The sequence below is a fragment of the Chinchilla lanigera genome, unplaced genomic scaffold, assembly GCF_000276665.1.
Source record: "Chinchilla lanigera isolate Chin_1 unplaced genomic scaffold, ChiLan1.0 scaffold00002, whole genome shotgun sequence".
NCBI lineage: Eukaryota > Metazoa > Chordata > Mammalia > Rodentia > Chinchillidae > Chinchilla > Chinchilla lanigera.
The window spans coordinates 18,394,350-18,422,074 of NW_004955403.1; the positions used below are offsets into that span (position 1 = coordinate 18,394,350).

The following is a 27,725-nucleotide window of genomic DNA, read 5'->3' on the forward strand; positions in this document are numbered from 1 at the left end:
CCCGCCCTGCTCCTGGAGAACCCCGCGTTCAGATTCCCTCCAGAGCTCCCCTCTGTCAAGGTGCTCACCCCTGCCCTGCGGAGGGTGCCGCAGGGAGACAGGTGCGCCCAGGCCTTCCCAGCCTTGGCGCGGCCCCGGGGAGCCAGGGCGCCTCTCCGCTCACCCTGGCTGGCATTGCTGGCACTGGTGGCCGGCAAGCTGGCCAGTGTACGCCTCTGCGTCCCTCTCCGCTTTGACATGCAAAAACCATCTTTTTCAGTTTGGGGAAGATGATAACAGCTAAGCCAGGGAAAACACCGATTCAGGTATTACACGAGTACGGCATGAAGACCAAGAACATCCCGGTTTATGAGTGTGAGAGATCTGATGTGCAAATCCATGTGCCCACTTTCACCTTCAGAGTAACCGTTGGTGACATAACCTGCACAGGTCTGTATGCACGCTTAAACCCCCGTGACCCTGCGGGCTGGCGGTCCGACGTGGTGTTGATTTTCAATTCGGAAAAGTACCTCTTTTGCCAGCTAGGAGAAGCGGCTCTGAAACCCAAACCTCTCGTATTTATGTATGTCATTGGGGCTTCGCAACTTCATCCAGTTCCCTGCCTCATTATCTCTTCCCCTGATGCATGGAGGCTCAGAAACCGAAAAAGTTATCCAGTAGTCCTGTAAGGCTTCTCATACGCTTGGATCCTCCTTTCCTCCTAGGAACAGGAAAGGTTGAGTCAGCAGGTGCTGTCATGGTTTATTCATAGATTATAGCAAATACCGGGAGGAATGGTACCAGACTTTTCTGAGTTTCTTCCCTTCCTTTATGGATACGTTTGGAACTTTGGGTCCGTTGTTCCACGATTTTGTGGCCGTGAAAATGGCAAAAGGCATACTGTATGGTACCTTTTTGGTCTTGACACTCTACAGGTATTTTGTATAAGATAGTTTTTTTGTTTTCCTTCCAAAGCTGGGCATGGGGGCCCATGCTTGTAATCCCAGCAGCACTGGGCAGGCTGAGGCAGGAGAATGATGAATTCAAGGCCATCCTGAACTACATATCAAGTCCCTGATCAGCCCTGGACTGTAGAGTGAATGTTCCTTCTCCCATTCATACTTCTTTTCCTCTTCTTAAAATCCACTTAGTGGTTTTCCCATCACCCTGTGGACACATGCCAAATTTTGAATATGGTTTACAATCTTGCTTCTTTTTTTTTTTTTTTTTTTGGTACTGGGAATCAAACTCAGGACATGGCACTTGCCAGGCAGGTGCTTGTACCACTGAGCCATATCCCCAGTCCAGTCTTGCTTCTTAAAATGTACTCAGTGATAGCAGTGATAACCACTTGGGCGCTCAATCAAGATGCAGACTATCAGGCCCCTCTCAGATCTGTGGGATTCGAGTATGTTTTAAGAAGATGCCCTGACAATTCCTATGTGCACTAAGGTTTGAAAAGCACAGATTTATAATACCCTTCTTTGGCCTCTTCTCCTAACACCCAGCTTTCCAGTCTTTTACTGAAACTTCCCTCAAACTCTTAAGATTTAGCCATACTCAGTCAGTCCTGGGGTCCTTGAAAACACTAATCTTTGTGGCCTTTGAGCCTTTGCTGGTGCTTTTTCTCTACCTAGAATTCTGTTGCTAATCCTCGGCTCTCTCCACTTTACTAGCTTTTACTCATCTTTCAAGAGTCCATTTAGTTATCTCTTCCTTCATAAACCGTTTTTGAATCTGTACCAGGAGCTGGAGAGCTGCTGCTTTTGGGCAGATGCCATAAGCTTGTTGTAACATGTACCCCTCCGTACTTGAAGTGCTTCGTCCAGACAAAATCCCACACTAGGCTGTCAGCGCCTGAGGGGAAGGACTGTGTTTAGTTCTGTACTATCTCCTTCATATCTGTGTTAGAGTGTGGCTTGTGTGTCCGCTGATGATTGAGGGTCACATTTGACTTACTCTATGAGTTTAAGCGTTTGAACCCAGTAGGAAAAAGGATTAAATTTACAGCTTATCAGATGTGACTGTTTACTGAAATTTAGACCAAATTTACTGAAATTTAGTCCTTACCCCAACCTCCTCTTACCTAGCCAGGTGAGGGATATGGATTGTATGGAAAACACGTAAGCTATTGCCTTCCATATATGAACTCTCCCACTATACTCAACATGTAGTCATAACTGCTTACCTAGCATAGGGTTTGATCCAGAGTAGAACCCAGCTGTCAGAATAAACTTGTGCAAAATTTGCTGTCCAGCAGTTCTGCCATAAGTGGCTTCTTTAAAGGAAATGTCTTGCCGTGGAAGAGTTTTTCTTTCTTGTCCCAGAAGAAGGGAAGAATAAAATGCTAAGGTACACTTCTTCAGGAGATGTGGCAGGGCTACTTTATTACCACTTTACATCATAAACATACACAGTATAATGTACAAATACTGTAGAAGGGATTTTTATTCAGACAGAACTTTTAAAACTGTTGTTTTGTTCATGTATTAGCACCCCAGGATGGATGTTTAATTACAGTGTACTGTATAACTGCGGGTAGTGTTTCTTTTTATTACTATACATATATAGAAAACCTTTAGCGACTTTATTTTATATTACAACATCTGTGCCACATAGTTTCACAGAAGGTAAGGACTTTCTTTTCACATCTTAACGTAGGTGAAGGAACAAGTAAGAAGCTGGCGAAACACAGAGCTGCAGAGGCTGCCATAAACATTTTGAAAGCCAATGCAAGTATTTGGTGAGCTAAATTTCTTTGTATTCTGCAGCCCAAAATTATCATGGCTGAGGTAAGATTAAAAATTAAAACAGAGCAAACAGTTGTTAGTATCTTAACTCTGAAATTCTTTTTCTGTATGAAAATCTGTCATCCAATAAAGACAGTTTTATCTGTTTAAATTCATCAAATAGCTCTTACATGCAGACAATCATGAACTGGGTCCTTTTCTCTGTCTAATGGGGTATAGTGTGGAGAAAACTAGAGTGTTTCTGGCAAATGTTAATATTCTGTATTAGACCAGTTATTTCTACAATGAAGGAAACAAGGCATGAGATGGAAAGAGATGAGCTAAAAATACTTTTAGGAATTCTTATTTGAAAGAATGAGGCAGAGTTTTTTTTATTATAGAATGTATACCAAACAGAATGCTGGTATAACAGACCCTCTGATGTAACTCATAGCTAACAGCAGAGAACCATGGAATTTAGGATACGAATTTTGCTCTTCAGCCATAGCAACACTTTTGGATTCAGACTATATTTATATTCTCATTCAGTGTTCTTCTCTTTTTTAAGTCATGCTAAGCCTTTGGGGTAGTTTAGAACTAACTAGTGACATAGCAACCGTCTAGATAAGTACTTGTTTCCCACAAGCCTTGGACCTCACAGGTGGTTCTTGTTCTCTGAGGTCATGAATTTGAATTGACTTTTGCTAGTTTTTAGGGTGTTAAATGGCATGGCAGGCTTTGCGTTATAACTGTCTGGTGAAGGCCATGCCATTTCTGTGAGGCCCAAAGGTCAGCCCAAGTACTGAGTACATTTGTGGAAATGAGTGTGTAGAGTGTCCTTGCTTCACAAAGACACATCACTTTTTCATTAAAAAAAGGCTCACAAACTTTACTATATATTTGTGCTTCTTGACGGATAAGATGGGAATTACTAAGCTATAATCAGGCCTAAAGTAGCCTGATTTAATTCGGAGGCTTTCCCACTTCTCCATCACAATTATTCGGGAAGTTTCAGCATGGAGCATGGTAAGCAAACACATCTCATCGGCCTTGAATGCTAGTCATTTGAAGAGAAACTAATGGAAATGGAATTAGCTAAAACTCCTTGTCATGGAAGAGCTGTCTCTTCACTTTCCTATGTAGTAGTAACCTTTGCTGCCTAGTCTGTGTTTGGCATTGCTCTCCCAAATGATTAGTAATTTCACACTACCTAAAAGAGTTTGTTCTCTTTCCCTGGTGATAATCCCCACATGCTGAAACCAGATTCGTATAGGCAATCTACTTCATGCAGCATTCATACAAATCCTACGGGGTGATCCTAGCACTGAGCAGATGACAGAACAAATAAATCTGCCTTCCATAGTTAGCAGGATGAAAAAAGCATGTATGATCTGTGTTGTCGACATTGACAGGCTAAATTTCCTGGCTAGTAGTCTTCCTTTTTTGTGTAGGTGTAATAATAGTGTGCTTTAAGTATATTTTTATTAAATACCTGTTATATACAGTACACAACAAAGCTAATGTCGGTAAGTAATACAGAGCTGCCATAATACTACTGCCATCGAGTTTAATGAGCACAAGTAGTTAGGGAAGGGATGGAGAAATTACATATATTTGTAAGAGTGTGTAATTTAGGGTTAGTTTCTGTAAAGAGTGAAACAAAATGTTATAATGGTTCGGTGGAATAAAAGGGGAGACTCCTCAGAGGAAGTGACTTTTGAAATATACTTTAGATGACAGATAAATCAGATTCCCATAGAAGTAGTTGGAAAGAAGGGCGTTACTTGTACGAAGAATGGCAAGAGTTTAGTATAAATGATAAAGTAGAAAATGTTTGTCACTTTTATAGTAATTTGGGACAATTATTTTATTTAATAACATTTCAAAAAAATGTTTAGCTTTGCAGTTCCTGACCCTTTAATGCCTGACCCTTCCAAGCAACCAAAGAACCAGCTTAATCCTATTGGTTCATTACAGGTAAGTTGTATAGCTTTTCCATAGTTAGCATTTTTGTCTGTTGTTAAAGAGAAATAAATCAAAAATAATACAGCAACTCAGATAAGCCATTAATATTTTAAAGATAAGGTCAAATACTCTGTTCTCCAAGTTAGGGTCATTAGAACTTTCAGAACTAGCTTATTTTCTGTTTATTTATCTTTTGGATTCTCTTCCATATACAGTATCTGCCTTTAGTTTGTGGAATTCCCATTTGAAATCAACAGGACCTCAGTACGCATGGGTAGTGCGTTATACCTTAAGGGAGATTCTTGCCACTTGTATGACAAGCCTTTTTCTACTTTTGTTGAAACGGAAGACTTTATAAAGAGCCAAAATCGGGTGACCTAACTCAAAGAGAAGAAAAGTAGTCTATTTCTACCAGAAGAAAAACCATACACACATATACAGACGTGTATCCACGCATATATGTATTCAGTTTTTAATTCCTGCATGCAGCATATCCTCCTTGTGGATTATCCGTGTGCTTTGTTGGAGCACTCTTCTCCCCATTATCCAGCAAATCCTTTAGTCTCTTTTCTTGCTCTGTGAGCTTCTCTATAGTTTTCTTCACCTGCTATGTGTAACCCCACCCAGGTCTATTTGTTTGCTGTCTCTGCTTCCCACCTAGAACTGAGCGCATTGTCTCCTCCGGTGCACCCAAGAGGCTGGTGATGACCTGTCTTTCTCACAGAACTCAGATACCAGCTCATTCCGGCTTAATGGAAGTGTCATTCATAACACAGAACTGCTTCAGTTTTCGCATTGTGATATAAAGATATAAAATAATGAGGATATCTATGGGAAATACAGAATCCATTCTCATTTTTCTATTGCAGAATATTATCAATCTCAAACAAACGACTAAAAATGGAATCAAAGTCAAGAAAGAATGTCATTTATGTGATTGAGCCGTTACATTGTTAAAGTCACTATTAAAGCATCATCTCAATTTTGTAGGAACTGGCTATTCATCATGGCTGGAGACTTCCTGAATATACCCTTTCCCAGGAGGGAGGACCTGCTCATAAGAGAGAATATACCACAATTTGCAGGCTAGAGTCATTTATGGAAACTGGTACTTACTTCTTACAATTAAAAACATTTGCATTATTTTCAGATGACAAATGACCATAGAAATGAGTTTTGTAATATCTTTTCAGACAAGATCAGGTGCATTCAGGGTGGTATGGCTTCAGACTGTGATACCTTTTCAAACATCGCTGTAGGGAAATTGATACACTCCCTTTCTACTGACTCTAACTTTGTAAGGTTGAACTTAAGTATAAATACTTGACTTAATAATATTACATTTTTTAACTTTATGCTTTTAAAAATTATAGATTGTTGATAAAAAGTCAAATTATGGTTATGTACCTTAAACAATCTGTTATGTTAGTGACTTTTAAAATGCAACTCATTTGGAGAAAAGGCAATAGTAAATCTATTGGAGTTTCAACAGATCTAGTAAACAGGAGTTGAGCAGGACTCCATTTGAAAATGAAGTGATTAATAAGAGATTATATGGCAAAAAAATTACCATGAGAATAAAGTTGAAATTGTCTTTGAACTATAGTTCCATGTTGTAAAATACAAACTACGAGGAAAAGAGGTCACTTTAAAGAAGTACTAAAGAGAATTCCTGTGTTAACTTCTCTGGCATGTTTTTTGTCATTTTTAACATCCCTTAAAATGGGATTTTACTTTAGTGAGGTATTACTTTTGAGTACTAGGCAACTCTTTTCCCTAGGGAGGTTGTGTGAGCTAGGACAGGAACTCCAGAGCCCCCAGCAGGTCCTTGATTTCAGAGGTTAAGCAAGTTCCTTAGTCTCCCTGGGCCTCAGTTTTTAAATCTACAAAGCAAAAGTACAGAAGTAGATATGTATGCTGTGTATATATATGAAATACAATAAACAAAAATGTCAAGTTGGTAAAGATAAAGACTAGAAAGTAAAAGGCAAGACGTTTTCACACAATGCCTTGCACATTTGATCACCTCTGTAGACGCTAATTTTTTAAATCTACCATTTCTTTTTCTTTGTATAGGAAAGGGGGCATCCAAAAAACAAGCCAAGAGAAATGCTGCTGAGAAATTTCTTGCCAAATTTAGTAATATTTCTCCAGAGAACCATATTTCTCTAGTGAGTAATGATCAGACAGTATGATGTTAATGTGATGCTGTAGGAAACTTTCCTTGATTTCTTGTTGTGTACCTACTTATGAGTTGCAGTTTTTAAAAATCTCTTCGTTGTTAATTTATACACTGTCCCAGTTTTCGCTGCTTCCGAAATGTGAGCCAGAGTCATAGGGGTGATCAAGTAAGAGGGCTTGGGAAACATCGTAAATTCAGAAAATAGACTGAGATCTAAAAATGATAGTTCAGGTGAGGGGCCGCTCAGCGGTAGAGTACGTACTTAGCATGTGTGAGGTCCTGGGTTCAATTCCCAGCACCTGAACAAGTAAATTAAAACAGTAGGCCATGAATGCCATTTTTATCTTCAAAGCACTGCACATTTCCTTTTTTTTTCTTTTTCATCCGTTCATTACCCACCCTGGTCATGTGGTGAGCTCATACTTCGAACCAAGGTTTGTGCCAGGTGCTGAGACACAGTGAGCAAGCAGCCTGATCTGCTGAGGAGTGTGTAGCCTCCTAGGACAGGAAAAGGTTCTCCAGACTGCTCCACCCAGAGGGCACTGTGGAAACATAAGAGAGGACATCTCAACAACACCTGGGCCTTCAAAACTGTGTCCGCGAAGGTGTCAGCTGAAACCTCTAGGGTGGGGATGGGGAACAAGAGCCCCTGGATTGAAGCAGCGTGTGTAGTCAGGACCCAAAGTGATTTGGTATGTCCAGAGCAGGGTCGGAGGGAGGGGTCTCAGACACTGGGGCCAGAAAGAGGGATCCCGTTATAACCGGACTGCTGTGGTGAGGAGATTGTACTTTATCTTGGGGGTAGTACAGTGTCATTAAAGAACTTTAATCTGGAACAAACAGGACCTAATTTGTATGTTGGAGAGGAAACGACTTGGCTGGATTAGGAGGGAGTAAATCAGTGTTAGGATCTGAGAGACCTGCTAGAATGCCCTGAGAGCAAGCAGATGAGAAACAGTGACCTAAACTACGTACAGAAGAGAGGAAGAAGAGGACTGGGTAGATTTAAAAATCATTTAGAAGCCAATCATCATGGTGCACACCTGTAATCCCAGCACTTGGGAGGCTGAAGCAGGAGGACTGCCCCAAGTTCAAGGCCAGCTTGGGCTACATAGACCCTATATAAAAAAAAAAAAATCATTTCGAAAACTGGAGTAAAGGGACATGGTAATTGATTGGATATGGGGAGAAAAAAGGGGGAGATAAATATTTTTACATTGGCAACTAAGGGTGGCAGCCTTCAGTAATGTAGACACAGAAGGCGGGCGAGGGGAACTGAGGGGGCCAGGGATACTGAGATGGACATGTGTGATGTATGTAAGAGAGCAGTTGGGGCTACACATGATATGAAGTGAGGCTCCAGTATTCATAGGTTTTTCACATTACCTGCAAAAAGTGACACAGTGTGTGGGAAATGAGGTCTGTCCATGGCTGTGTCTCCCCTGAACTTATAACAAAGTCATGGCTCACTTTAAAAAAAAAAAAAAAAAAAAGACGATTTACAAAGAAATACTGTAACTTTGAATTTTTTAAAAGACAAAAATATAATACATGACATGTACTTTTCAAAAACAATTGGACCGAAAGAACACCAGAATCACAAAGCACAAGAACATGGAACAGTTGGTCTCTGTCAGATCTTAGGACAAGATAATTTCCAGTGCTGTTGAAACTCTCCCAGGCCACATTTATTTGTTTTTTTAAGGGAAGCTTCTAAATTTGTTCTTCCAAACCAGTGTAACACCCTGGAACCTGACCAAACCACAACAGAAAAAAATTGAGTCAGCCTCCTTTAATGAGAAACCTTTGTAAAGTGTGTACTGGAGCATTGAAAGAATATAATGTACACAAGGATTTGTTTCATACATACAAAGATACTTCAGTTAGTCAATTTGTTACTGTAACCACTTTAGTGAGTAAGAAAAGAAGAAACGGGTAATCCTCTCCATCTATGCCAAAAAGATATTTGCTAAAACTCAGCAATTATTACTGATAAAAAATTTGTTTAAAGAGATTAAAATTATGGTTACATGTTTAAGCATTACACTCGTTTTTATTGGTACCAGAGAAAGACTGAAAGTGCCCACTAATACTATTTGTATTTGACCTTGTTCTAGAACTACCAACCAATATGATTAGACAAGAGAAAGCGATAAGAATTTGGAAATCACAAAAGAGAAGTTATAAATGATTTTAACTGCAAATAATACAGTTGTATCCTTCTAAAACCCTAGAGAAAATACTAGAAACAGTAAGAGAGTTCATCAAGGTAACCGATCATGAAATTAATATTCAAAATCAATAGCTTTGCCATATATTTAGAGATATGAAATGGCAACCAAAATAATTGAAAATAGGAAGTTAAAAAATACTGTTGCTGGGTGGGGAGGGGTGAGCCTGGAGATTGTTGCTTACTTATTTCTGTAGTATTTGATTTTTTGCTGTATATACAGGTCACTTTGATTAGCAAAATCCTGGCCACTTTATAAAAAAATAGGAAACTTATCCTGAAAAAGTATACTAGAAAAAAATCAGTAGTTTTCTAGTTTGTAAATACTGTAGTAAGATCTGGAATATAAAAGTTACCATTTTTGATAGTGGAAAAGGGGGATTATATGTTTGGGAATAAACTTAAATATGCAAAGACCCATGTGAGGAAAACTCTTAAACTCCATTGAGGGCTTTAACAGAAACTGAATGAATATGACAGTACATTTTTGATAGGGAGACTCAGTATTACAAGTATATTAAAATGTGAAGTAGTCTCAGAATTTTCAGAATTTATTTTGCACCTTGAAATAACTTTACTATATCTGGAATAGTAAACTCTTGAGAATAGCCAAGAATACTGGGAAAAAAATATAGGATAGGTGCTATCCCACCAAAGAATAAAGCATATCATAAAGCTGCAGTCATTAAGACAAGTTACTGATACAAAATCAGAGTAGAGAATCTAGGCATAGGTGTAATGCATAGGAGAACATGGTGTGTGGCTAATGGTGAGGTTTCGAATTAGCGGGCGAGGGGATGGATTATTCAGTGATGATATAGAGACAGTGTACAGCCAGGCTTGGAGCTAGCTAGCTAGCTAGCTAGATGATAGATAATCTGTGTATATAAGACATGTACTTGGGTTACGGTCTCAGTTTTTACACTGAAATAAATTTCAGGTAGGTTGAAAACTTAAAACATAAGAATTAAGCCTATATAAGTATTAGAATACATGGAAGATCTTTCATTTTTAAAAATCATAGCATGAGGAAAGCTTTCTTGAAACATAAAGGCTAACTTAAGGTAAAAGATTCATAAATCTGACTAAGTAAAACCAAAAGTTCATAAATAAAATCACGAGACTAAAAGCAGTGTGGGAAGGAATTATCTTCACCACAAGACTGTGCAGGAGCTGATTTCAGTACTCTTCTCCATCAGTAAAAAGACAGCATACTCGAAGAGACACTGTACACGTGACTGAGGAAAAACAGTGGTGTGTTCATTTTCATTCATGCAAGATAACCTTTTAGATTGGTGAAAACTACAAAATGTGATATCACTTTGTGTTGGTGAGGGTGTAAGAAAACAAGTATTCTCCAAGACAGTGGAGAGGAGTATAAATTGGTTCAGAACTCACTTTGGAAGTATTTAACAAAATTAAAAGTATCTAACAAAATTGGACTGGGCAGTTCTTCTCCTAGAGATAATTCTACAGAAACTCATCTAAGTGAAGAGGTTATTTATTTCAGCATCATTAGTAAAAGCAACAAGGCAGCAGTAATCTAAAACCCATAGTTAGAGACCCATAGCAAAACAACAAGAAGTAGAAAAGTAAACTTGCATTTTTGCTTTAAAGGACTGTGTGTGTACGTATGCTTACATATGCATAGGACGCCTGTGTGAAGGCGTGTTAACAGCAGGTGCCTCGGGGGAGTAGAACAGAGATGTTCAGTAAATTGGTAAAGAAGAGACTTTGCTCTTCATTAAGTATTTCTTCATATTACATGTCATTTTTCTACCCTGTAATAAGTTATGACTTTTGGAGGGCTTTGTGGTAGTTTTTGTTTTGTTTTTTGTTCTTCTGGTTTTGGGGTGTTGAACCCAGGACCTTGCATGTGCGCAGCATGTGCTCTACCACTGAGCTGCACCCTTGGCCCCTGAAAAACAGAATTGCTTAAAATTCTAAGCCAGGAATATAAATTTTCATTTAGTAAATTGAACAAGTTACTGAATTCTGTGCCATAACCATCCCTGTGATCTTTTGAAAACCCTTTCACTTGCATCATGCTCATTAATAATATAAGACTAAAGGAAGTTACCCTGCTTACTTTAGAAAGTAGTAGTATTTGTTAAAGGTGTATGAAAGCATTTTGAAACCACAAACTAATATGGGAAGTAAAATATTCTAAGGCCAGAGATGAAAAGGATGTAAGGCCCACTTGAGCAGCATGGTCTTCTCCAGCCCAGCTCACACCTTTCACCTTTTTATAGAGTTGTTGTTTATCTTCTGCTTTACAGCTGTCAGTTGCGATTGGTATTTAATACAAAAAATAAATTGTTCCATGTATTAGTTTGTAAACTGTTCTACTAGACAGATTCAGTTGCTCCCAAATTTGTTTACAGTGCTATCAGATATTTACATCTTTTAATGGGACCACCAGAAAATTCAGCAGAGAAATCTTTCTACTGTACAAAAACTTGGTTTTTGGGGTTTTTTACCTGATGCTAGGTCTCCAAAGGCATCTCGTAGAAAAAAGGTGGCATCGACTTGGGCAAAAGAGAATGAGAAAGGAAATAATGTGCTAACAGCTTCAATAATTCCCAATTCTAATCTTTCTTATACAAAAGTATTTGAAATACTTACAGTGTGTTTATTTATTGTTTTTCACTTTATGGTACTTTTAAAATGCATATACTTGTTAGCACTATCTCATTTAAATTGGGAAGCTAACCAAATGATACTCATTTAAATGTACAGTGTGAAGTAGTAAATGTGAGTGCCTACTAAGTACTTCTAATTATATTGGTATTAGAGCTGGAACATAGTGCTAGTTAAGAGTCTAAACCTTCCTCTCTTTTTCCAGACAAATGTAGTAGGGCATTCTTTAGGGTGCACTTGGCATTCCTTGAGGAATTCTCCCGGGGAAAAGATCAACTTGCTGAAAAGAAGCCTCCTTAGTATTCCAAATACAGACTACATCCAGCTGCTTAGTGAAATCGCCAAGGAACAAGGCTTTAACATAACGTATTTGGATATAGGTATGACTTCTTTCCCCTTCGGCTTATTCCTGTGTTTCTTTTTTACAATGTGTTTGAGAAACAAAAATTTCTATTCTACTTTATTTCATTGATCAAGGATTCTACCTATGTATGATTGCTAGAGCAGTAATGTATGTATATATAATTGATATGTCTCGTTCTTGTGGGTAACGTACAGTTTTAATAATAAAATCAACAATAGCTAAAAGTTACAGTTTCACTATGCGCCTAAAAACATTACATGTATTAACTTACTAGGCCCTCACATTATCTCTGTGAGTCCTGTTGTCCTTACTTATAAGTGAAGAAAAGACACAGAAAGGTTGAGAAACTGGTCCAAGATCACACAGCTTGTCATTGTAGACCGGGATCCAGAAGGAGGCGCAGTGTGCTAGCTGTGTAGCCAGCCCCTTTGGGCAGCTTGGCAAATGAAAAGGCACTGCCGTTTCAGGTGTCAGCTGTGTGGGTGTGGGTGTGGGGGGTTTCTCCATTCTGGGCAGTAAATGGTGAAAGCCCAATTTACTGCTTTATCCCATCCTATATTTTCTGTGTTTCTCTAGTCTTTAGTCATTTATATGGGTAAATATAGACAGATGGGAAAATAAGTCAGTGTGGATTTTCTTTGAATTCACTTTATAAAGTTGGTTAAATATGTGTGTGCATGCACATAAATACATTTAATGTCTTGATTTAAATGCTGCACAATGTGTGCAGAATTTCCCATCCCTATTCCAACCTCATTCGGATGTGGGGAACCTACTTCATCGGAGTTACTGGCACTGGGACCATAGAGCATTTAGGGCAGGGATGGTGAACCTTCTAGAGCTTTCGATCATACAAAGAACCTGCTACAGCATGCGTGCCACAGGTTCCCCACCACTGGTTTAGGGGTTACACAGCATCTGCCTAGCAAGCTTGAGGTCCTGAGTTTGATTCCCAGTACCAAAAAAATCCCCAAACCTCCTAATACTCTCTGGATACTCTCTGCTACATTGGGATTGAATGATGGGTCGAAACAATATCTTGATGAACACAGAATGAAGAACCTTGGAAGGTATGCATATAGATGGTCAGGAAAGGTGGCTGATGAGAAACCATTTGTTCAGTAAATATTTGTCAGTGTCTGGCTTGTTAAGGGTTTGGGATGCACAGATGGATGAGCTGTAATAGGAAAAGAAGAAAACTTGAAGTGAATTCTTAGATTGTGAATTTAAAAACACTTCTTACCTGTCCTAAGAACTAACTAGTCTTCTAAATAGAGAACTAACTGTGGTGGCATATATATGCCTGTAGTCCCAGCCGTTGGGAGGCTGAGGCAGGAGGATTGCTGAGAGTTCGAGGCCAGCCTAGGCTAGATAATGAGTTCAAGTCCAGCCTGAGCTACATGGTGAGGCCCTGTCTCAAAACAAAAACAAAAACAAAGAAGGTAATAGAAAACTAGCTTTTGGCTAACTTCTATGCAACTGCAGTCAAAAAGCACATGACAAGATGCTCAACATCATTAGTCAGTAGAGAAATGTAACTCAGTGAGGTACCACTTCGTACCACTAGGATGGCTATACTCAAAATAGTGGAAAACAGTAGGTGTGAGGATGGGGAGAAACTACAGCCTCAAACTCTACTGGTTTGATGTAAAAGAGTTGAGTTGCCATTGAAAAAGCTTTTCAGCTCTTTGAATTAATTACCATTTGACGTACTAGCTTCATTCCTAGGTATACACCCAGAAGAATAGAAAAAATATTTAACAAATACCAGTATCTCACAGTGGCACTATTCACAAGAGCCGAAAGGTGGAAACTGCAGATTTCCATCAACAATGAGTGGACAAACAAATTGTGGTAGTCAGGGCTGGTGGCCATGCCTGTAATCCCAGCACTCTGGGAGGCTGAGCCAGGAGGATCACAAGTTTGAGTCCATTCTGGGCAACTTAATGACTTAGTGAGACCATATCTCAAAAAATTTAAAAAGAGGTGGAGACATAGCTCAGTGCAAAGACCCTGGGTTCACTCCCCAGTAACACACACATGCATGCACACAGGCACACATGCACACACACACACACATGATAGAGTATTCTTCAACCATAAAGGGAATAAAATTCTTACATATATAGTATTACTACAACTTAACATGGCTTGTGACATGTTAATTGACAGATGCCAGGCTCAAAAGACTACATATTAATATTATGATTCCACTTATGTGAAATATCCAGAAAAGGTCAATCAACAGAGACAGATCGCTAGTTGCAGGGGTGGGAGAAAAGGAAATGAAGAAGCCAGGCATGGTGGCACACGCCTGTAATCCTAGCATTCAGGAAGCTGAGGCAGAAAGATTGCTGTGAGTTCGAGGCCAGCCTGAACTACTTACTAGTAAGACCCTGTCTCAAAAAAAAAAGGCAATGAAGAGTAACTGCTTAATGCATAGAGGATGTTTTCTCAGGGTAATGGAGTGTTTTGGAGCTGGACAGAGGCCGTAGTCGTGCAACATTGTAAATGTGTTATATGAATTTTACTTCATTTGACAAAAAGAACCTAGATGCCAGGACTATAAAGCTTGTTCACTCATTAAATAATCCCGTTGTATCTGGATATTTTCTACTAACTTGACTCGCTAAGGTAATAATTAGGACCACTTCGAAAATGTCATAGTTCATACTTAAATTTTACTTCTTTGCCTTGAGTCATTTCACCATCTTCAGCAGAATGACTCATGTGTTGATGACAAGAATACTTGTTTCCCAGATTTACATTGTTTTTAAAACACCCTAACTCAAGACTCTCTGTGCAGACTCACAGCCTAAGAACACACAGGCACCATAAACCTGAACAAGGTTCTCTCCTATTTAAAAAGCCTACTCCCTGGTGGGATCCAGTAGCAAATAGTTCTTTCCCTTTTAAGAAAGTTGCTGCAGTTCAGTGATGTGCAAACGCTGTCCACCACGTCACATTACAGTAGCCTGGGGAGTTTCTCTCAAATTCAGGAAGCAGCCACCTCCAGCCCCAGCCCTTGTGTTTGCAGCTGAGGGAGGCCTAGATGGCTGCGTTGCTTTCGGGTCCCCTCAAGTGATTGTGAAGCTCAGTGTTTGGAACTGATACAGCTGAGCAGTGTGGCTGCCGTTTGTATTGGCATGATAAGGTGATGAGTGGGGAGAGTCGTGTATACCCTGATGCTGAAAGACAGTAATGAAAGTGATGGTTCTTACAAGGGCCTGCCTTATACACACTTGGCATTAACCGTCGTGTTTGCATGTGTCTTTACAGAAGAACTGAGTGCCAACGGGCAGTATCAGTGCCTCGCCGAACTGTCGACCAGTCCTATTACAGTCTGTCATGGCTCGGGGATCTCCTGCGGCAATGCGCAGAGTGACGCAGCCCACAATGCTCTGCAGTATTTGAAGATAATCGCAGAAAGGAAGTAAAGTTGGGGCACCTTAGAAAACCCTTCAGTAGCACTTCAGGCATTCTCCTCTCACTCCTTCCCGTGTAAAACTTTTACCGTAATGTTTGTGAGTTATTTCCAGATCTCTTCAGATTCATCAACACTCCAGATTCAGTTATCTCCTGGTAGTTGTTACTAAGCTCTTTTTAATGGCTTCAACTTTGTATTGGTATATTGTATTTATAAACTTTGTATCACGGGCATGGTGTAGCACCCATTTTACAGAGCTAGGCACATAAGAGGAAGGAACTGCATGTTTGGTGATAAGGATGTGAACAAAATAAAAGTACTGCTAGCAACGGTCTTACTGGTGCTTACACTCTTTTGCACAAGGCTTTGTAAAGGAAATTTGAAGGAAGCCCTTTAGGATTAGAGTATGGAGGGACGACTTTAGCCAGCTTTTATTGAAAGTGACCGTTAAATTTCAGGGAACGTGGTTGGCCTGCTGTGTATTCAAAATCATGTAATAAAGAGCTCTTGTTATAATGGGGATCAGTTCATTTTATTAAAGAGCTACTGACTTGACTGTAGCCCTTTCTTGAGAGTAACTTTCGTTATGGTTCGCATCTGGAATGTTCTCAGAGGTGTACGTGTTGAAGGCTTAATCCCCAGTGCAGCAATATCTAGAGGTAGGGCTTTTGGGGGGCGGTGACTGAATCACACGGGCTCTGACCTTACTGATGGATGTATCTGTTGAGGGGCTTGTAATCTAATGGGATATTGGCAGATGACAGGAACTTTATAAGGAAGACCTAGTTGGAAGAAGTAGGCCAGGGAGTGTGGCCTTGAAGGGTGTATCCTCTCCCTGGGTGTGTGTGTGTGTGTGTGTGTGTGTCCCTCCCTGTCTCACACACACACAACCAGGGAGAAGATATACCCTTCAAGGCCACACTCCCTGGCCTACTTCTTCCTCAGCTACAAAGTGCCAATTATAAAGAAGATACACTGGGGGAAGATTTTATAAAGCAGTGGAAAAAGAGGATGTGCTCAAACCATGGAAAAAATACAGTTTTGTTGCAAGTAGTTGAAATGTATTGTAAATTGATAAGCTGTGAAGATAAGGTACCCAGAAACCAAGCTTTTCTAGCTGCCTCTGCTTTCCCTGCTTCTAGCTCAGAAAATGTGCGTTCTTAGACACTGTTCAAATGTCACCTCGTTAGACTGGGTTTTCCAGGGTCATCACGTATTCTGTAATGCCATTTCATTAACCCCTCCATTAAGGCTCTTACATAATTAAGCAGATTAGTTTCCTGAGCAGACAGCTATTCCATAGTCAACCTGATGGCATCGGTCCTAACACATGAGAGGCCTCCAGGAAGAGATAGATAAATGAGCTAGTCAGATGAAGATAGCAGTAGCCAAGTATGTTGATAATACTAATACAATAAATTATTGAGCACTAATGTACCGGGCAGTATAATAGTATTTAGGGATACAGTGTTGATCCAGCTTACATTATTTAATGAAGAAGCACTCTCCTGCTGTCAGAGAGGCCTGAGATATGCCGCTTAGATTCCTCTTTGGTGCAGGGGTCTGGTTCCCTTGTTCTGGGAGTGCTGCCTGTCAATTACCCTCCTAGTCGCCTTAACTGGACAGATCCCCCTCCAAGTCTTACTTCCTTTCTGGGGCAGCCTGCAGTCAGCAAATAGTCCTAGCCAAAGGCATATGGGACAATCTGAAAGCCCATCGTAGCTTTAGAGTTCCCCAGTGGGGCAGCTGAGACTGCCTTTGAGACGGCATCATAGTCATAGTCTCCCTCTGCCCAGGGCACTTTCTTTCCACACTGGCAATCCCTAGCCTCCACTAATTCCTATCTCAGAGTCGGCTTCCCAGGGAGCTCAGCCTGTGATACGTGGTCCCAAAAGTGCAAGAAAGCGGATCTCCGGGGGGCTTTTGTACTTCATTCTCTTGCCATCTAGTTTATAGCACAAGGCTCTTGCTGTCTGCTTGTTGGTAGAGCACATGACCCCTAACACAGTGTGACAGTAATCCACTGGCAGAGCAACATGTAATGCGCCAGTGAGCAGGGTCTCGGGAATTCAGTTCAGTGGTACTTCTGCTTTGTAGGCCAGGAATGCAGGTAGGAGGTGCCATTACAGATCTGCGAACACTGATGGCAGTGCGCAGAGTGGGTCCCCTAAACAACAAGAGAGTATTTGGCTTTGGGATTTGTCAGAAGCCAGGTGGATGCAACTATGACCAGTGGAAAGTCCAGCATCCCAGCCATAAAGATAAGGCAAGAGTCAATTGAACTGACAAAATGGAGCGTCAGTCCACAGGGGCACTGCTCAGCTTGTACACTTGCAATAAGATGGATCATCGGGAGTCCAGGGGTAATCACTCCCCAAAATGGTCATGATCCCAGTTCCCAGACCTAAGCCAGTTGTTGGACTCAGAACCATTAACTGAAGAAGGAAGTAGGATCACAGGCAGAAGGATTTCACAGCACCACAAGTGCGTACAAAAACGACCCCCAGTTCTCCAGAGGGACCCTTAGCCATTCCCCAGAGGCTGCAGTTTATATCGAGATGTACCCGCAGAGCCTCACTGCTCGCAGGCTGGGCTTTCCCCGGTGCCTGGATTACGGGGGCTGAAAGCCGAATCACTGCTAGGAGGAGGTGGAGCCTAGTCAGAAGAGCGGGGTCCCGGGGAGCACGGCCGGCTTCACTGTGCTTCCTGGCCATGAAGTGAGCATCTCATCCCCCTCCGGGCCCTGTGTCATGCCTTCCCGCCTTGGAGCCAGCCCACCAACCACAGGGATGGGAGCCTCAACCAAAATAAACCTCTCTTTAAGTTGTAGGTGTTGAGGAGAAAAGTGATTACGACATCAGGTAATCATAGATTGGTGGAAGAAGAATCCTCAGCATTTTTATGTCTGTTTTACACAGGGTTTGAGTTAATAATGAGTACAATGAGGGCTTTGGAGAGACCAAGTAATACCACGTGTCTTGGCCCAAAACCAGTTCCCAGTGTGTCCACAGGCCCGCTCATGCTGGAGTTACAATTGCACTTGGTTGTTGCACAGCCCACACATTGGTTCGCTGTCTGTGAGGTCAGCTATACCATTGTAAAAGGCCGAGAGGGAGCTTTAGAAACTTGCTCCTCCATACAAGGTACAGAGCCATAATACTGAAATCCGGGGAGTGGCAGTGATTAATGCTAAAGGATTCCGGGTGACGGTCCACACCATGTATTTAATTATAGACTAGACCAGTGATGGTGAACCTATGGCATGCACGCCACAGTCAACTGTTTTACAAGGTTCCCCCCACTGGCCTAGACCCTATATCCAAGGCCACATTCCTTTTGTTTGTATGTTTTATTTTTTTTGAGGTCTCACTGTGTAGTTCAGGCTGGTCTTGAACTCAGTTTAGGCCAGGCTGGCCTTGAACTCATGGTAATCCTCCTGCCTCAGCCTCTCCAGTGCTAAGAATATAGGTGTGTATGACCAGGCCCAGCTAATATTCCCTTTTCGGATGAGGGCAGGACTGCATGCAATGCAAAGTCCTGACACTACACCTCCAGTTTGAGACAATTCAGAAGAGTCCATCAGCTTCGGGGTTGTCTATGGCGTCCACTGAGAATTTTGTTGATGCTATTGCAACCCAGCTCTCCCCCTGCCTAATCTCAGTTTCTCTCCATTCTTTTCAGAGATGGTGATCCCAAAGCATCCCCTAGTACTTGCCACTCACTGTCACTTCCCCAGCATCTGCTCCCTGGGAGCCCAGCCTGAGCTATGGAGTTCTAATTCAGTGAGAAAAGATAATGGAAAAATCCTATCAGTTGCATCATTTATAGATCATAGAAAGTTACAACTCAGATAAGCTGGGTTCTGTTTAGATTTTGTCTTTTGCCCTTTATTAAAATTCCTAAAGAAAAGAAAGCTATGTTTGTGAATAGTTCTTTTTCTGCAGGTCTCTGTAGGTGATGTGCTTCATTGTGTGTATTTGTATGTACTTATTTGCATTGGGAAAGATTCCTTGAGACATTACCTAAAGGCTATACAGGGAATAAAGTAAGAGAGCAAGGCCACTGTGAGTCATGCTGAATTTAAAATAATGCTGCGCCTCAAGGTCCAAAGTAGAAGTTAACAACTATGAAGAGCATAACTTGTGAGTTCTAAAGAGAACAGGCAACAGTTCAAGATGAGCCTGGGCTGTACAATGAGTTCAAGCCCAGCGTGGACTACATAGCGAGACCTGGTCTCTAAAATAAAAATAAAATATAGTAAAATAAAATAAAAATGGAATTAAGCAACATTTCTTAACTGAAACAGTGACTTTATGCATTAAAGGATGGCTGTAAAAATCTGAAAAATCATAAACTTGAGGGAATTGTGGATGTGGTCTACACTGAAGATTCCACCAGCTTGACACCATATTGCAAATTATAGTTTGCAGGTTATGATGGCTTTCTGCCACACACACACAAAGGCTGATATCAACCAAAGAAAAGCTTGGGCTTTTTGGAAGATAACAAGACAAGACTTGCGTGACTTGTATTTCATTTATCATTTTCTGGTTTCTTCATTTCCCTTTGTAATTCTCTGGTTAAGACACATCAGAAGAGCCAGCGACAGAGAGCAATGGTGAATGAAGATCTGACAGCTGTTCATCAATCTGAACAGCAGAGAGGGGGAGTAGATGAAATGGGATATATGTTTCTTTGCTTGCCTGTTGAGGCTGGGACAAGAGTGGGGAATAGTGGAAACCTGAACAAGCTAGTCTTTCTTCGTGTGCTCATCTTAGTGGGTAGATTTCAGCTGCCACAGATCCATAGCACTTTGTGCTAGAAGACATAGCTAAGGCTTGGGAAAGATTTACACATATCTTGGGGGAAAAGACAAAAGATACAAGTAAAGGCAAACGGTCTTCAAGTATGGGGGCTAGGCTAGGACTGAAAGATATCTCCAAGTCACAATTTTTAAAATAACAACAATCAAGGCTCATTTACATGGTAAATTCGGTTTTATATGGTAGAATAAGTGCTGGATTTCGTTATGAATACTTGCATTTTTATTTATGCCTTCATTCTAGTGCAATCTCTTTTATGGCCAGATGGGTGTGTAACTGCACAGTTATGGATTTGAAATTCAGAAATGGATAACACCTATGCATGGTTGCTCACATTTTCTTATTCATTTTGTCTTATGTATCTAATTAAGAAGGATAGGTTTTAAAGGTAAGATTTCTAAATAGAAACCTTTGAAGTGAGGCCCCTGGACCAAGAATGCAAATATTTGTAGGCCTGGCTGGCGAGGACGCCTCAGTTTTTTGTTTGTTTAGTGTATGTTTGTGATGCATAATACTATTTCATCATAAGGAATTGATACATATTCACATCCTTTCTACTTCCACTTCCCTTCCCCATCCCTAGACCTCCTTCCTGGGAGCCTGAGAAGTTTCACATAGGTTTTTGGCCTGGAGCCAGACTCCTCACTAATGCCAACAAAAAACATCTTCATTTGTAATCTTACAAAAGCTTATGACAATGGCACACCGTGCTGGGGCACCCTATGGGTACAATCACTGAAGCTGAAGTGATCAGCTGATCAGTGAAGATCACTGAAGCTTCACTCTGAGTGGGCAGAATTGGGAAAGTATGTTTTTAGACATGTGGGCCAAGGGGTGAATACACACAAAGCTAAGGACCGAATAGGTAGGGTGATCTCGGAACAGAGTGTCTGCATCATATGCAGTGGGTGTGCTCCTCAAGGCTCTCGACAGTGGGTGGTGGTTATTTCAGTTTACCAGCCAACCAATGCTGCCATGGTTGCAATTTGCTAAGCCTGCCTGCTTTGGAATTATGAAATTCGTCACGTGTGCTTCTCAGTTTTCTGAGCTTCTGCACTATGTCAAACACTGTGTGTCTATGACATTGCGCTATTTAAAATTTACATAATCCTGATTTGCCTAAAATGTGACCATGTTCTACACTGAACTAATGGCTGCTGAATATGCTGCCTCACAGGCAGAAGCGGTGGTTGTTAAATAATGAGACCTTAAACTGTGTAATCATGGTTCATCTCTGTCATGGAGGCACTTGTTAGAAATCTATAGCTTGTGTAGTGTTAGGGTAAAAGCAAGAACTTGAAATCCCTTAAGAGTGGGTCTCTTCAGTACAACCTTATTGTATACATTGAAAGCCACAAAAAGTACTTTTTGTGAAGCTAGAAAGAGTTCTAGGTTGGGAGCTAGGAAATCTGACTGCTAGGTCTGCCAAAAATGATTAGTCATAGTTACAGTGTTGAGGAGAGGAATGAGGATAATAATAATACCATTTATCAAACACTAAGTGTTATATACTTTAACATGTATGTAGTCCTTATAGAAATTCTGTATATAGATAGTAGTATTTACTTTTTATGAATGAAAAACATGACATTTAAGGGGGTTAAGAATTAATGCCTACTAAGTGCTCAAAGACTGTGCTGATGCAAAGCCCGTGTTATTTTCACCAGTCTACCTGATCAGCCAAGATACTTTATCCCTCTGTGTTCTGTTATGGGATAATGTTCAAAAAGAGGAGTCTTAACTCAGGCAAACATAAGGTGACCAAGTCATATATTTCATTCCACTCATTAAACAATAAACTAAATAATAGCCAGGAAGATGCCACACCATGTCCAGTTCAAAGAGTGTTTGCGGAACTAGGGTATTTATAAAAGAATGAGATTGCTGGATGAGATGCAGAACTGAAATAAGTTTAGGGTTATTTTCCTCACTATACACAATTTGCTGTTTATCAGAAAGAAGTCTACAAGTCAACATACATCATTACAAAGTCTAGAACCTGTAATCAGGAATAAACACCTGGAGCGGGGGTGTAGCTCAGTAGTAGAGCACTTGTTTAACACGCAAAACCCTGGGTTTAATTCCAGCAGGGGAATGAGGAGGGAGAGAGAGAGATAGGTATCACCACCCTGGATAATCTTAAGGTGGCCTTCACTCCCTTACATGATTGAAACTACCTGTCACCCACATTTTTGTCATGTTTCTAGGTATTTAGACAATTTATCTTCCCCATGTCTATTTCCTTATTCAGAAAATAAGGTAAATTCATTTATAATTCCTTGGAGCCTGTCATCAGACCTACATGGTCATTCTAAAGGGAACCTTTATTAGCTACAGAGGGGATCCACACAGCACAGCATTTGAGGATCAGCCCCTGGGCTGGAATACTAAAAATATTACTAGAACTTTTCGACACTTACATGATTACCCTGAACTTGAATGATACTAAAATAAAATTTCACTATATTTTTTTGGTTTGTGGTGCCTGAGATTGAACCCAGGGCCTCATGCGTGCTAGGCAAGTGCTCTATCACTGAGGTACACCCCCAGTCCTGAGAGAAATTTTATACTGCTAATAATGGCTGTCAGGTGTTTCCTTGGGTTCCGTTACTGTGCCAAATTTACATGGATTATATCAGTGAAAACCTCAGTCCTCTGGTACTGATGACCCCATTTTACAGCTTTGTAAATGAGGCTTGAATAAAGAGGTAAAAATACCTGTTTGGAGCCAGCTATCTGGGAGGTCCTGACCTCCTGACTCTGAGTCTAGTAGCGTTCTTTCCAGGACACCAGAAGGACTGGTTACTCTGAGTCATGTCTTAGCATCCTCCATTCCAATGCTCTTCACATCACATGGCCTCTTCCAGTCCCAGTTTTCTCACCAGTAAGATGAGCGTAAGTGGCTCTGCCTTCCTCTCAACTTACCAGGAAGATGAAATGAGACTGAGTGAGCAGGAGCTTTGCAAACCTGGAAGGTGCGCAAATGTAAGACAGACTCCTCACAAAATTAGGAAACTGGAGTGCCTCATTTGAATATTATCCCTCTATAGCATTTCAGCTGAGTCTTGAGAGACCAGCTTAAGAGATCAGCAGAGTAAACAGCAAAGGTTTGGCTCAAAGACATAATCCCGAGGCCATTTATGACAGTCTCTGAATCTCTGCAGCTTGTCCTGTGCTGTCTCATGATGGCCTGTGGTCTTTCATCATGAATGATGCTGAGATCCTTTGCTATTCTATTAGCGCTGTCTGAAAAAAATTACAACGTAAACCACATATGCGTAACATGACATACACGACTTCAAATTTCCTAATAGCACTGTACTAAAAAAACGATGAATTTATTTCATTATCCCTCAGTTTTTTTTTTTTTTTTTTTGTCTTTTTGAGACAGGGTCTCACTATGCAGTTCAGGCTGGCTTTGAGCTCACTTTTTAGCTCAGGGTGGTCTCGAACTTGCAATGATCCTCCTGCTTCAGCCTCCTGAGTGCTGGGATTACAGACGTGTGCTACCATGCCCACCTTTCAAATATTTTCTTTTCAACATGTATCCAATGGACAAATTACCAATTCACATTATCTTTTACATTAGCTAAGTCATGGAAGCCTAGCCTGTATTTCCCATGCATGATACCTGTGTGTCCTAAGCACATTTCAGGTGTGCAAGAGCCACATGGGGCATGTCGCTGCTGCGTCAAAAGCCAGGGTTCGGCTCTCGGCCTCACAGGTTGGGTTCCTCAAGGCAGGGGCCTTTTATTTAGCCTTCATGGACTTCCCAAAGAGTCTGTGCTTCTTGAGACTTTTCCCATGTTCTTTGGAGCTCAGCTTAGCCTTCACTGCAGATAATTTCCTCTATTATTAAAAGGAGACAGACTCTTAGATTTACTCCTTCTACCACAGATTGAAAGAAAGATATATACATATCTATCTGTGCATAAGATACTTCTTAAAGTGATCAGGTGCTGGAACATTCTGGTCAGTGACGGTGGTGCCATAAGATTATAAAGGAGCTGAAAAATGCCTGGCACCTAGTGACCTAGACATCATAAGTTTGTAGCAAGAAACATTACTTACATGTTTACAGTGTTTCTGGTGCAAAAAAAAAAAACAACAAAAAACCCAACCTGCGCTGACAGTCGTAAATATCCATAGCACTGACAGTTACGTGCAGCCCATAACACTTGATAATAAACAGTTATGTTACTGGTCCATGCATCTACCCTATTGTACCTTTTTCAACAGAGTGTGCTCTTTTACTTTTTAAGAAAAAGTTTCAGGAAAAAAAAAATCAAGACATATGCAGGTAAAAATTCCCTATGATGAATGTGATCATTATGTATATCAAAAGGGTGCCGATAAAATTCATTAAAAGCAAAAAAGAAAAAGTTTCCTGGAAAATGGTATTCAGGTTGCGTCAGCGGAAGCCTCAGATGCCTCGAGTTCATGCCGCTGAGCAGTTGCAGAAAGAGGCCACGTGGCTGACGCACCGGTACCGCCCAGGTTCCCCAAGCCCTCGCTGTGAGGTTCGCACAGTGAGGACGCTTTCCACAGACCGTGTCAGGACTTCAGCAGCGCCTGCAAGGGGACTCAGAGAACAAGGTAAAGCAGTGTTTTCCAAAATGTGTTCTGCTGAGCTGGCCCTACAGGAACTTGACACTCAGTATATTCACCCTTACATTTTCACCTTCCCTACTGTACAGATCTAACCTTATTCCTTTTGAGTATTTATTGTGTCATCTCTTCCCACATGTCAAGCTTCTAGAACAACCATGCACAGGAGGGCCTCATTCTTTTTTTTTTTTTTTGAGATAGGGTCTCGCTATGTAGTACAGGCTGGCCTCGAACTCTGTAGCCCAGGCTGGCCTCAAACTCAGGGAGATCCTCCTGCCTCAGCCTCCTGAGTGCTGGGATTACAGGTGTGCACCATCACGCAGGCCGGTTCTTATTCCTTATTTTTACCTTAGAATTGGTTATAACTAGTAACTGGCAATTGCCTTTAACAGTAGGAACTTCCGCCCGTTGGTCGCTAGAGGGAGACACACAAGCACTTGGGTCCAGCAGGCACTGCCCGCCCAGCCACGCCAGTCAGTGGTGCAAGATTGTGACTGCATCCACTTCCCGTTATGGCCCTCAGCCCAGGGTGGAATCATTGCAGAGCAGCTCGCCCAAGGCTGATCAAGCCACGCTCTCGCTGAAGAACCTCTGAATTTAGCATGAACCTCGACAGAACGAAACTCCCGGAGGCTGGCCCCATGCTACCTTCGAAGAAGTAATGTTTGGCCCTTAGCGTGTAATTCTAGGACCTGTGACTGTAACTGCTTTGTGTACGCATCAGGTAATCCTACATCAATTTACTCTGGTAATGAAAGGTAATTAGGTCAATCCGAACTGCCCCGAGGGGTTTTTGATCAAAGACTGAATTTTTTTCCATTGAAATGAGGTCAGTGTTTAATTTTGCAAGTTAAATAATCATGAAGTTAAATAATCTTGAAAGGAGCCTGAGGTAGATGAAGTAAAATTACCTTTGCCTACCCAGAAACAGAAACAACCTGTTTATATTTACTAGCTTGACCACCCAGTTTAAAGCGATTCCTACCTTTCTGTGCAAAGAACCTTCCTTACTGAGGGACTGATACCGGCCCTTCTGTACAGTATGCCGGTCAGTTGCTATGGGACAATATCAGTCCTTACACCGAGTTACTGTACTGATGTGTTTACCTGTTCCACAAAGAAGCTATCTTCTCCGGGAATTTCTCCTATGAAAACTAAAAGTCAAGCTCGGGCTCGTTTCAATGCTGTCTTTTGTGCCCGAAAATGCTCGGCTCCTCTACCTGCTTCAACAAACGATTGGGACAGATTGCTTCAGGGTGCAGTGCTCAGGGTGACCAGGGCTGCCCAGAGAGGGGGCTCCCACGAGGGGAGTCCGCGGACTCCCAAGAGGCCCTTGAAGGGAGAGGGTCAGATGAGGCAAACAGGGGACCCGCTGCAGCCGTCCCCTCCAGCACCGGCCTCAGGAGCGGACTGGGGCTTCGGTGGGAGCGGGCGGGGCGGGGCAGGGCATGGGGCCGGCCCGGGGCAACTGATGCGCAGCTGATCGGCTGCTTTGAAAGGAAATGCTCACTCTGTGTCGAGCGGGGATGAGGGAAGGGCTGGAGAAGTGACTGCAAGGTTTAGAAACCGATGGATCTTAATAAGCAGGGGAAACAACCAGAAGATTAGAAATATTTAGTAAACTCTATCCAAACAAGACAGAACTCCATTAATCCAGCGGAAGTCAGGAGAGGGAGAAAATGACTTTGTAAATGTGTATTGGGTCAAGAAATAAGTCCTAAGAGTTATTTTATTTATTCTTGCAGTGACATCAAACACTCCTGAGTGCCGGCATTGTTTACCCACTGAGCTACATCCCCCGCCCCTAACAGCTATTTTAAAAATTAAACGGCCAAAGCTCACAGATTAAGACAAGTTATCTGATTCAGTTTAAAAAGGTCTAGCAATGTGTATCTGTGTACAAAAGTCACTTTTAAATATAAAATTGTAAAAGATAGGAAATAATATAGGAAAAGATACATCTGATATTATGAACCATAACAAACTGAGAGAATATTTCTTAAATTTTTTTTTTTTGAGACAGAGTCTTGCTATGTAGTTCAGGTTGCCCTTGAATTCACTATGTAGCCCAAGCTGGCCTCAAACTCTCAGTGATCCTTCTGCCTCAGCCTCCCAAGCGCTGGGATTACAAGCATGTGCCACACACCTGGCAAGTAGTTTTAATTACAACATTTACTTCATGGTTAAAAAGCATCAGAAAAGACAAAGAGAAGCCTAGTAAACAGGTAAAAAGAATAACTGACAAGAATAAATAATCATGGAATGTATGTATGTAACAAAAAGCAACAACTGACAAGACAGTGGAAAGAACAGATTAATACTATTTGTAGATTTAATGCCAATTCATGGAACCTCATCAAAGGGAAAAAGCAACTCATAATAATATTAATAATTAACCACAATTAATGAATCAAAACTAATAGACACATATGGTACTTTAAAACCAAAAGAGAATATACATTCTAATTATACGTGGAATATTCACAAAAAATGTCTATGACCTTGGTCACAAGGAGAACCTCAGTAAATTCCAAAGAATCAACCTCATGCAAATTATTCTTTCTGACCATAATGAAATAAAACTAAAAATTGGTAGCATGAGATCTAAATCCTATTAAGTCTGGAAACTGACTAAATAAATTCTTGGGTAAAAGATACAATTATAAGAAAAGTTCTAAGAGAGGTGAATGACAGGAAAAATATATATATGAAAATTTGTGCCATACCAGTACTACCTACAGGGAAATGTATAACCTTGAGCGTATTTCATGGAAAACA

At 41.1% G+C, this 27,725-nt stretch overlaps 1 protein-coding gene and 1 long non-coding RNA gene across 2 annotated transcripts; both read left to right on the plus strand.

Annotated features, from left to right (window-relative positions):
* Window positions 1-259: 259 nt before the first annotated feature.
* On the plus strand, window positions 260-16,032 carry Prkra (protein kinase, interferon-inducible double stranded RNA dependent activator; the record flags this gene model as incomplete). Its single annotated transcript, XM_013512630.1, is given in 7 exon segments — window positions 260-429; window positions 2,641-2,722; window positions 4,607-4,685; window positions 5,664-5,781; window positions 6,750-6,844; window positions 11,931-12,105; window positions 15,369-16,032. Coding segments are annotated over 7 exon segments (877 nt in total), but the record flags the coding sequence as incomplete, so codon positions are not given.
* Window positions 16,033-24,842: 8,810 nt separating this feature from the next.
* Window positions 24,843-26,747, plus strand: LOC102027929. The gene is made up of 3 exons (XR_259183.1): window positions 24,843-24,935; window positions 25,340-25,671; window positions 26,693-26,747. It is a non-coding gene; the product is annotated as an uncharacterized LOC102027929 (long non-coding RNA).
* The last annotated feature ends 978 nt before the right edge of the window (window positions 26,748-27,725 follow it).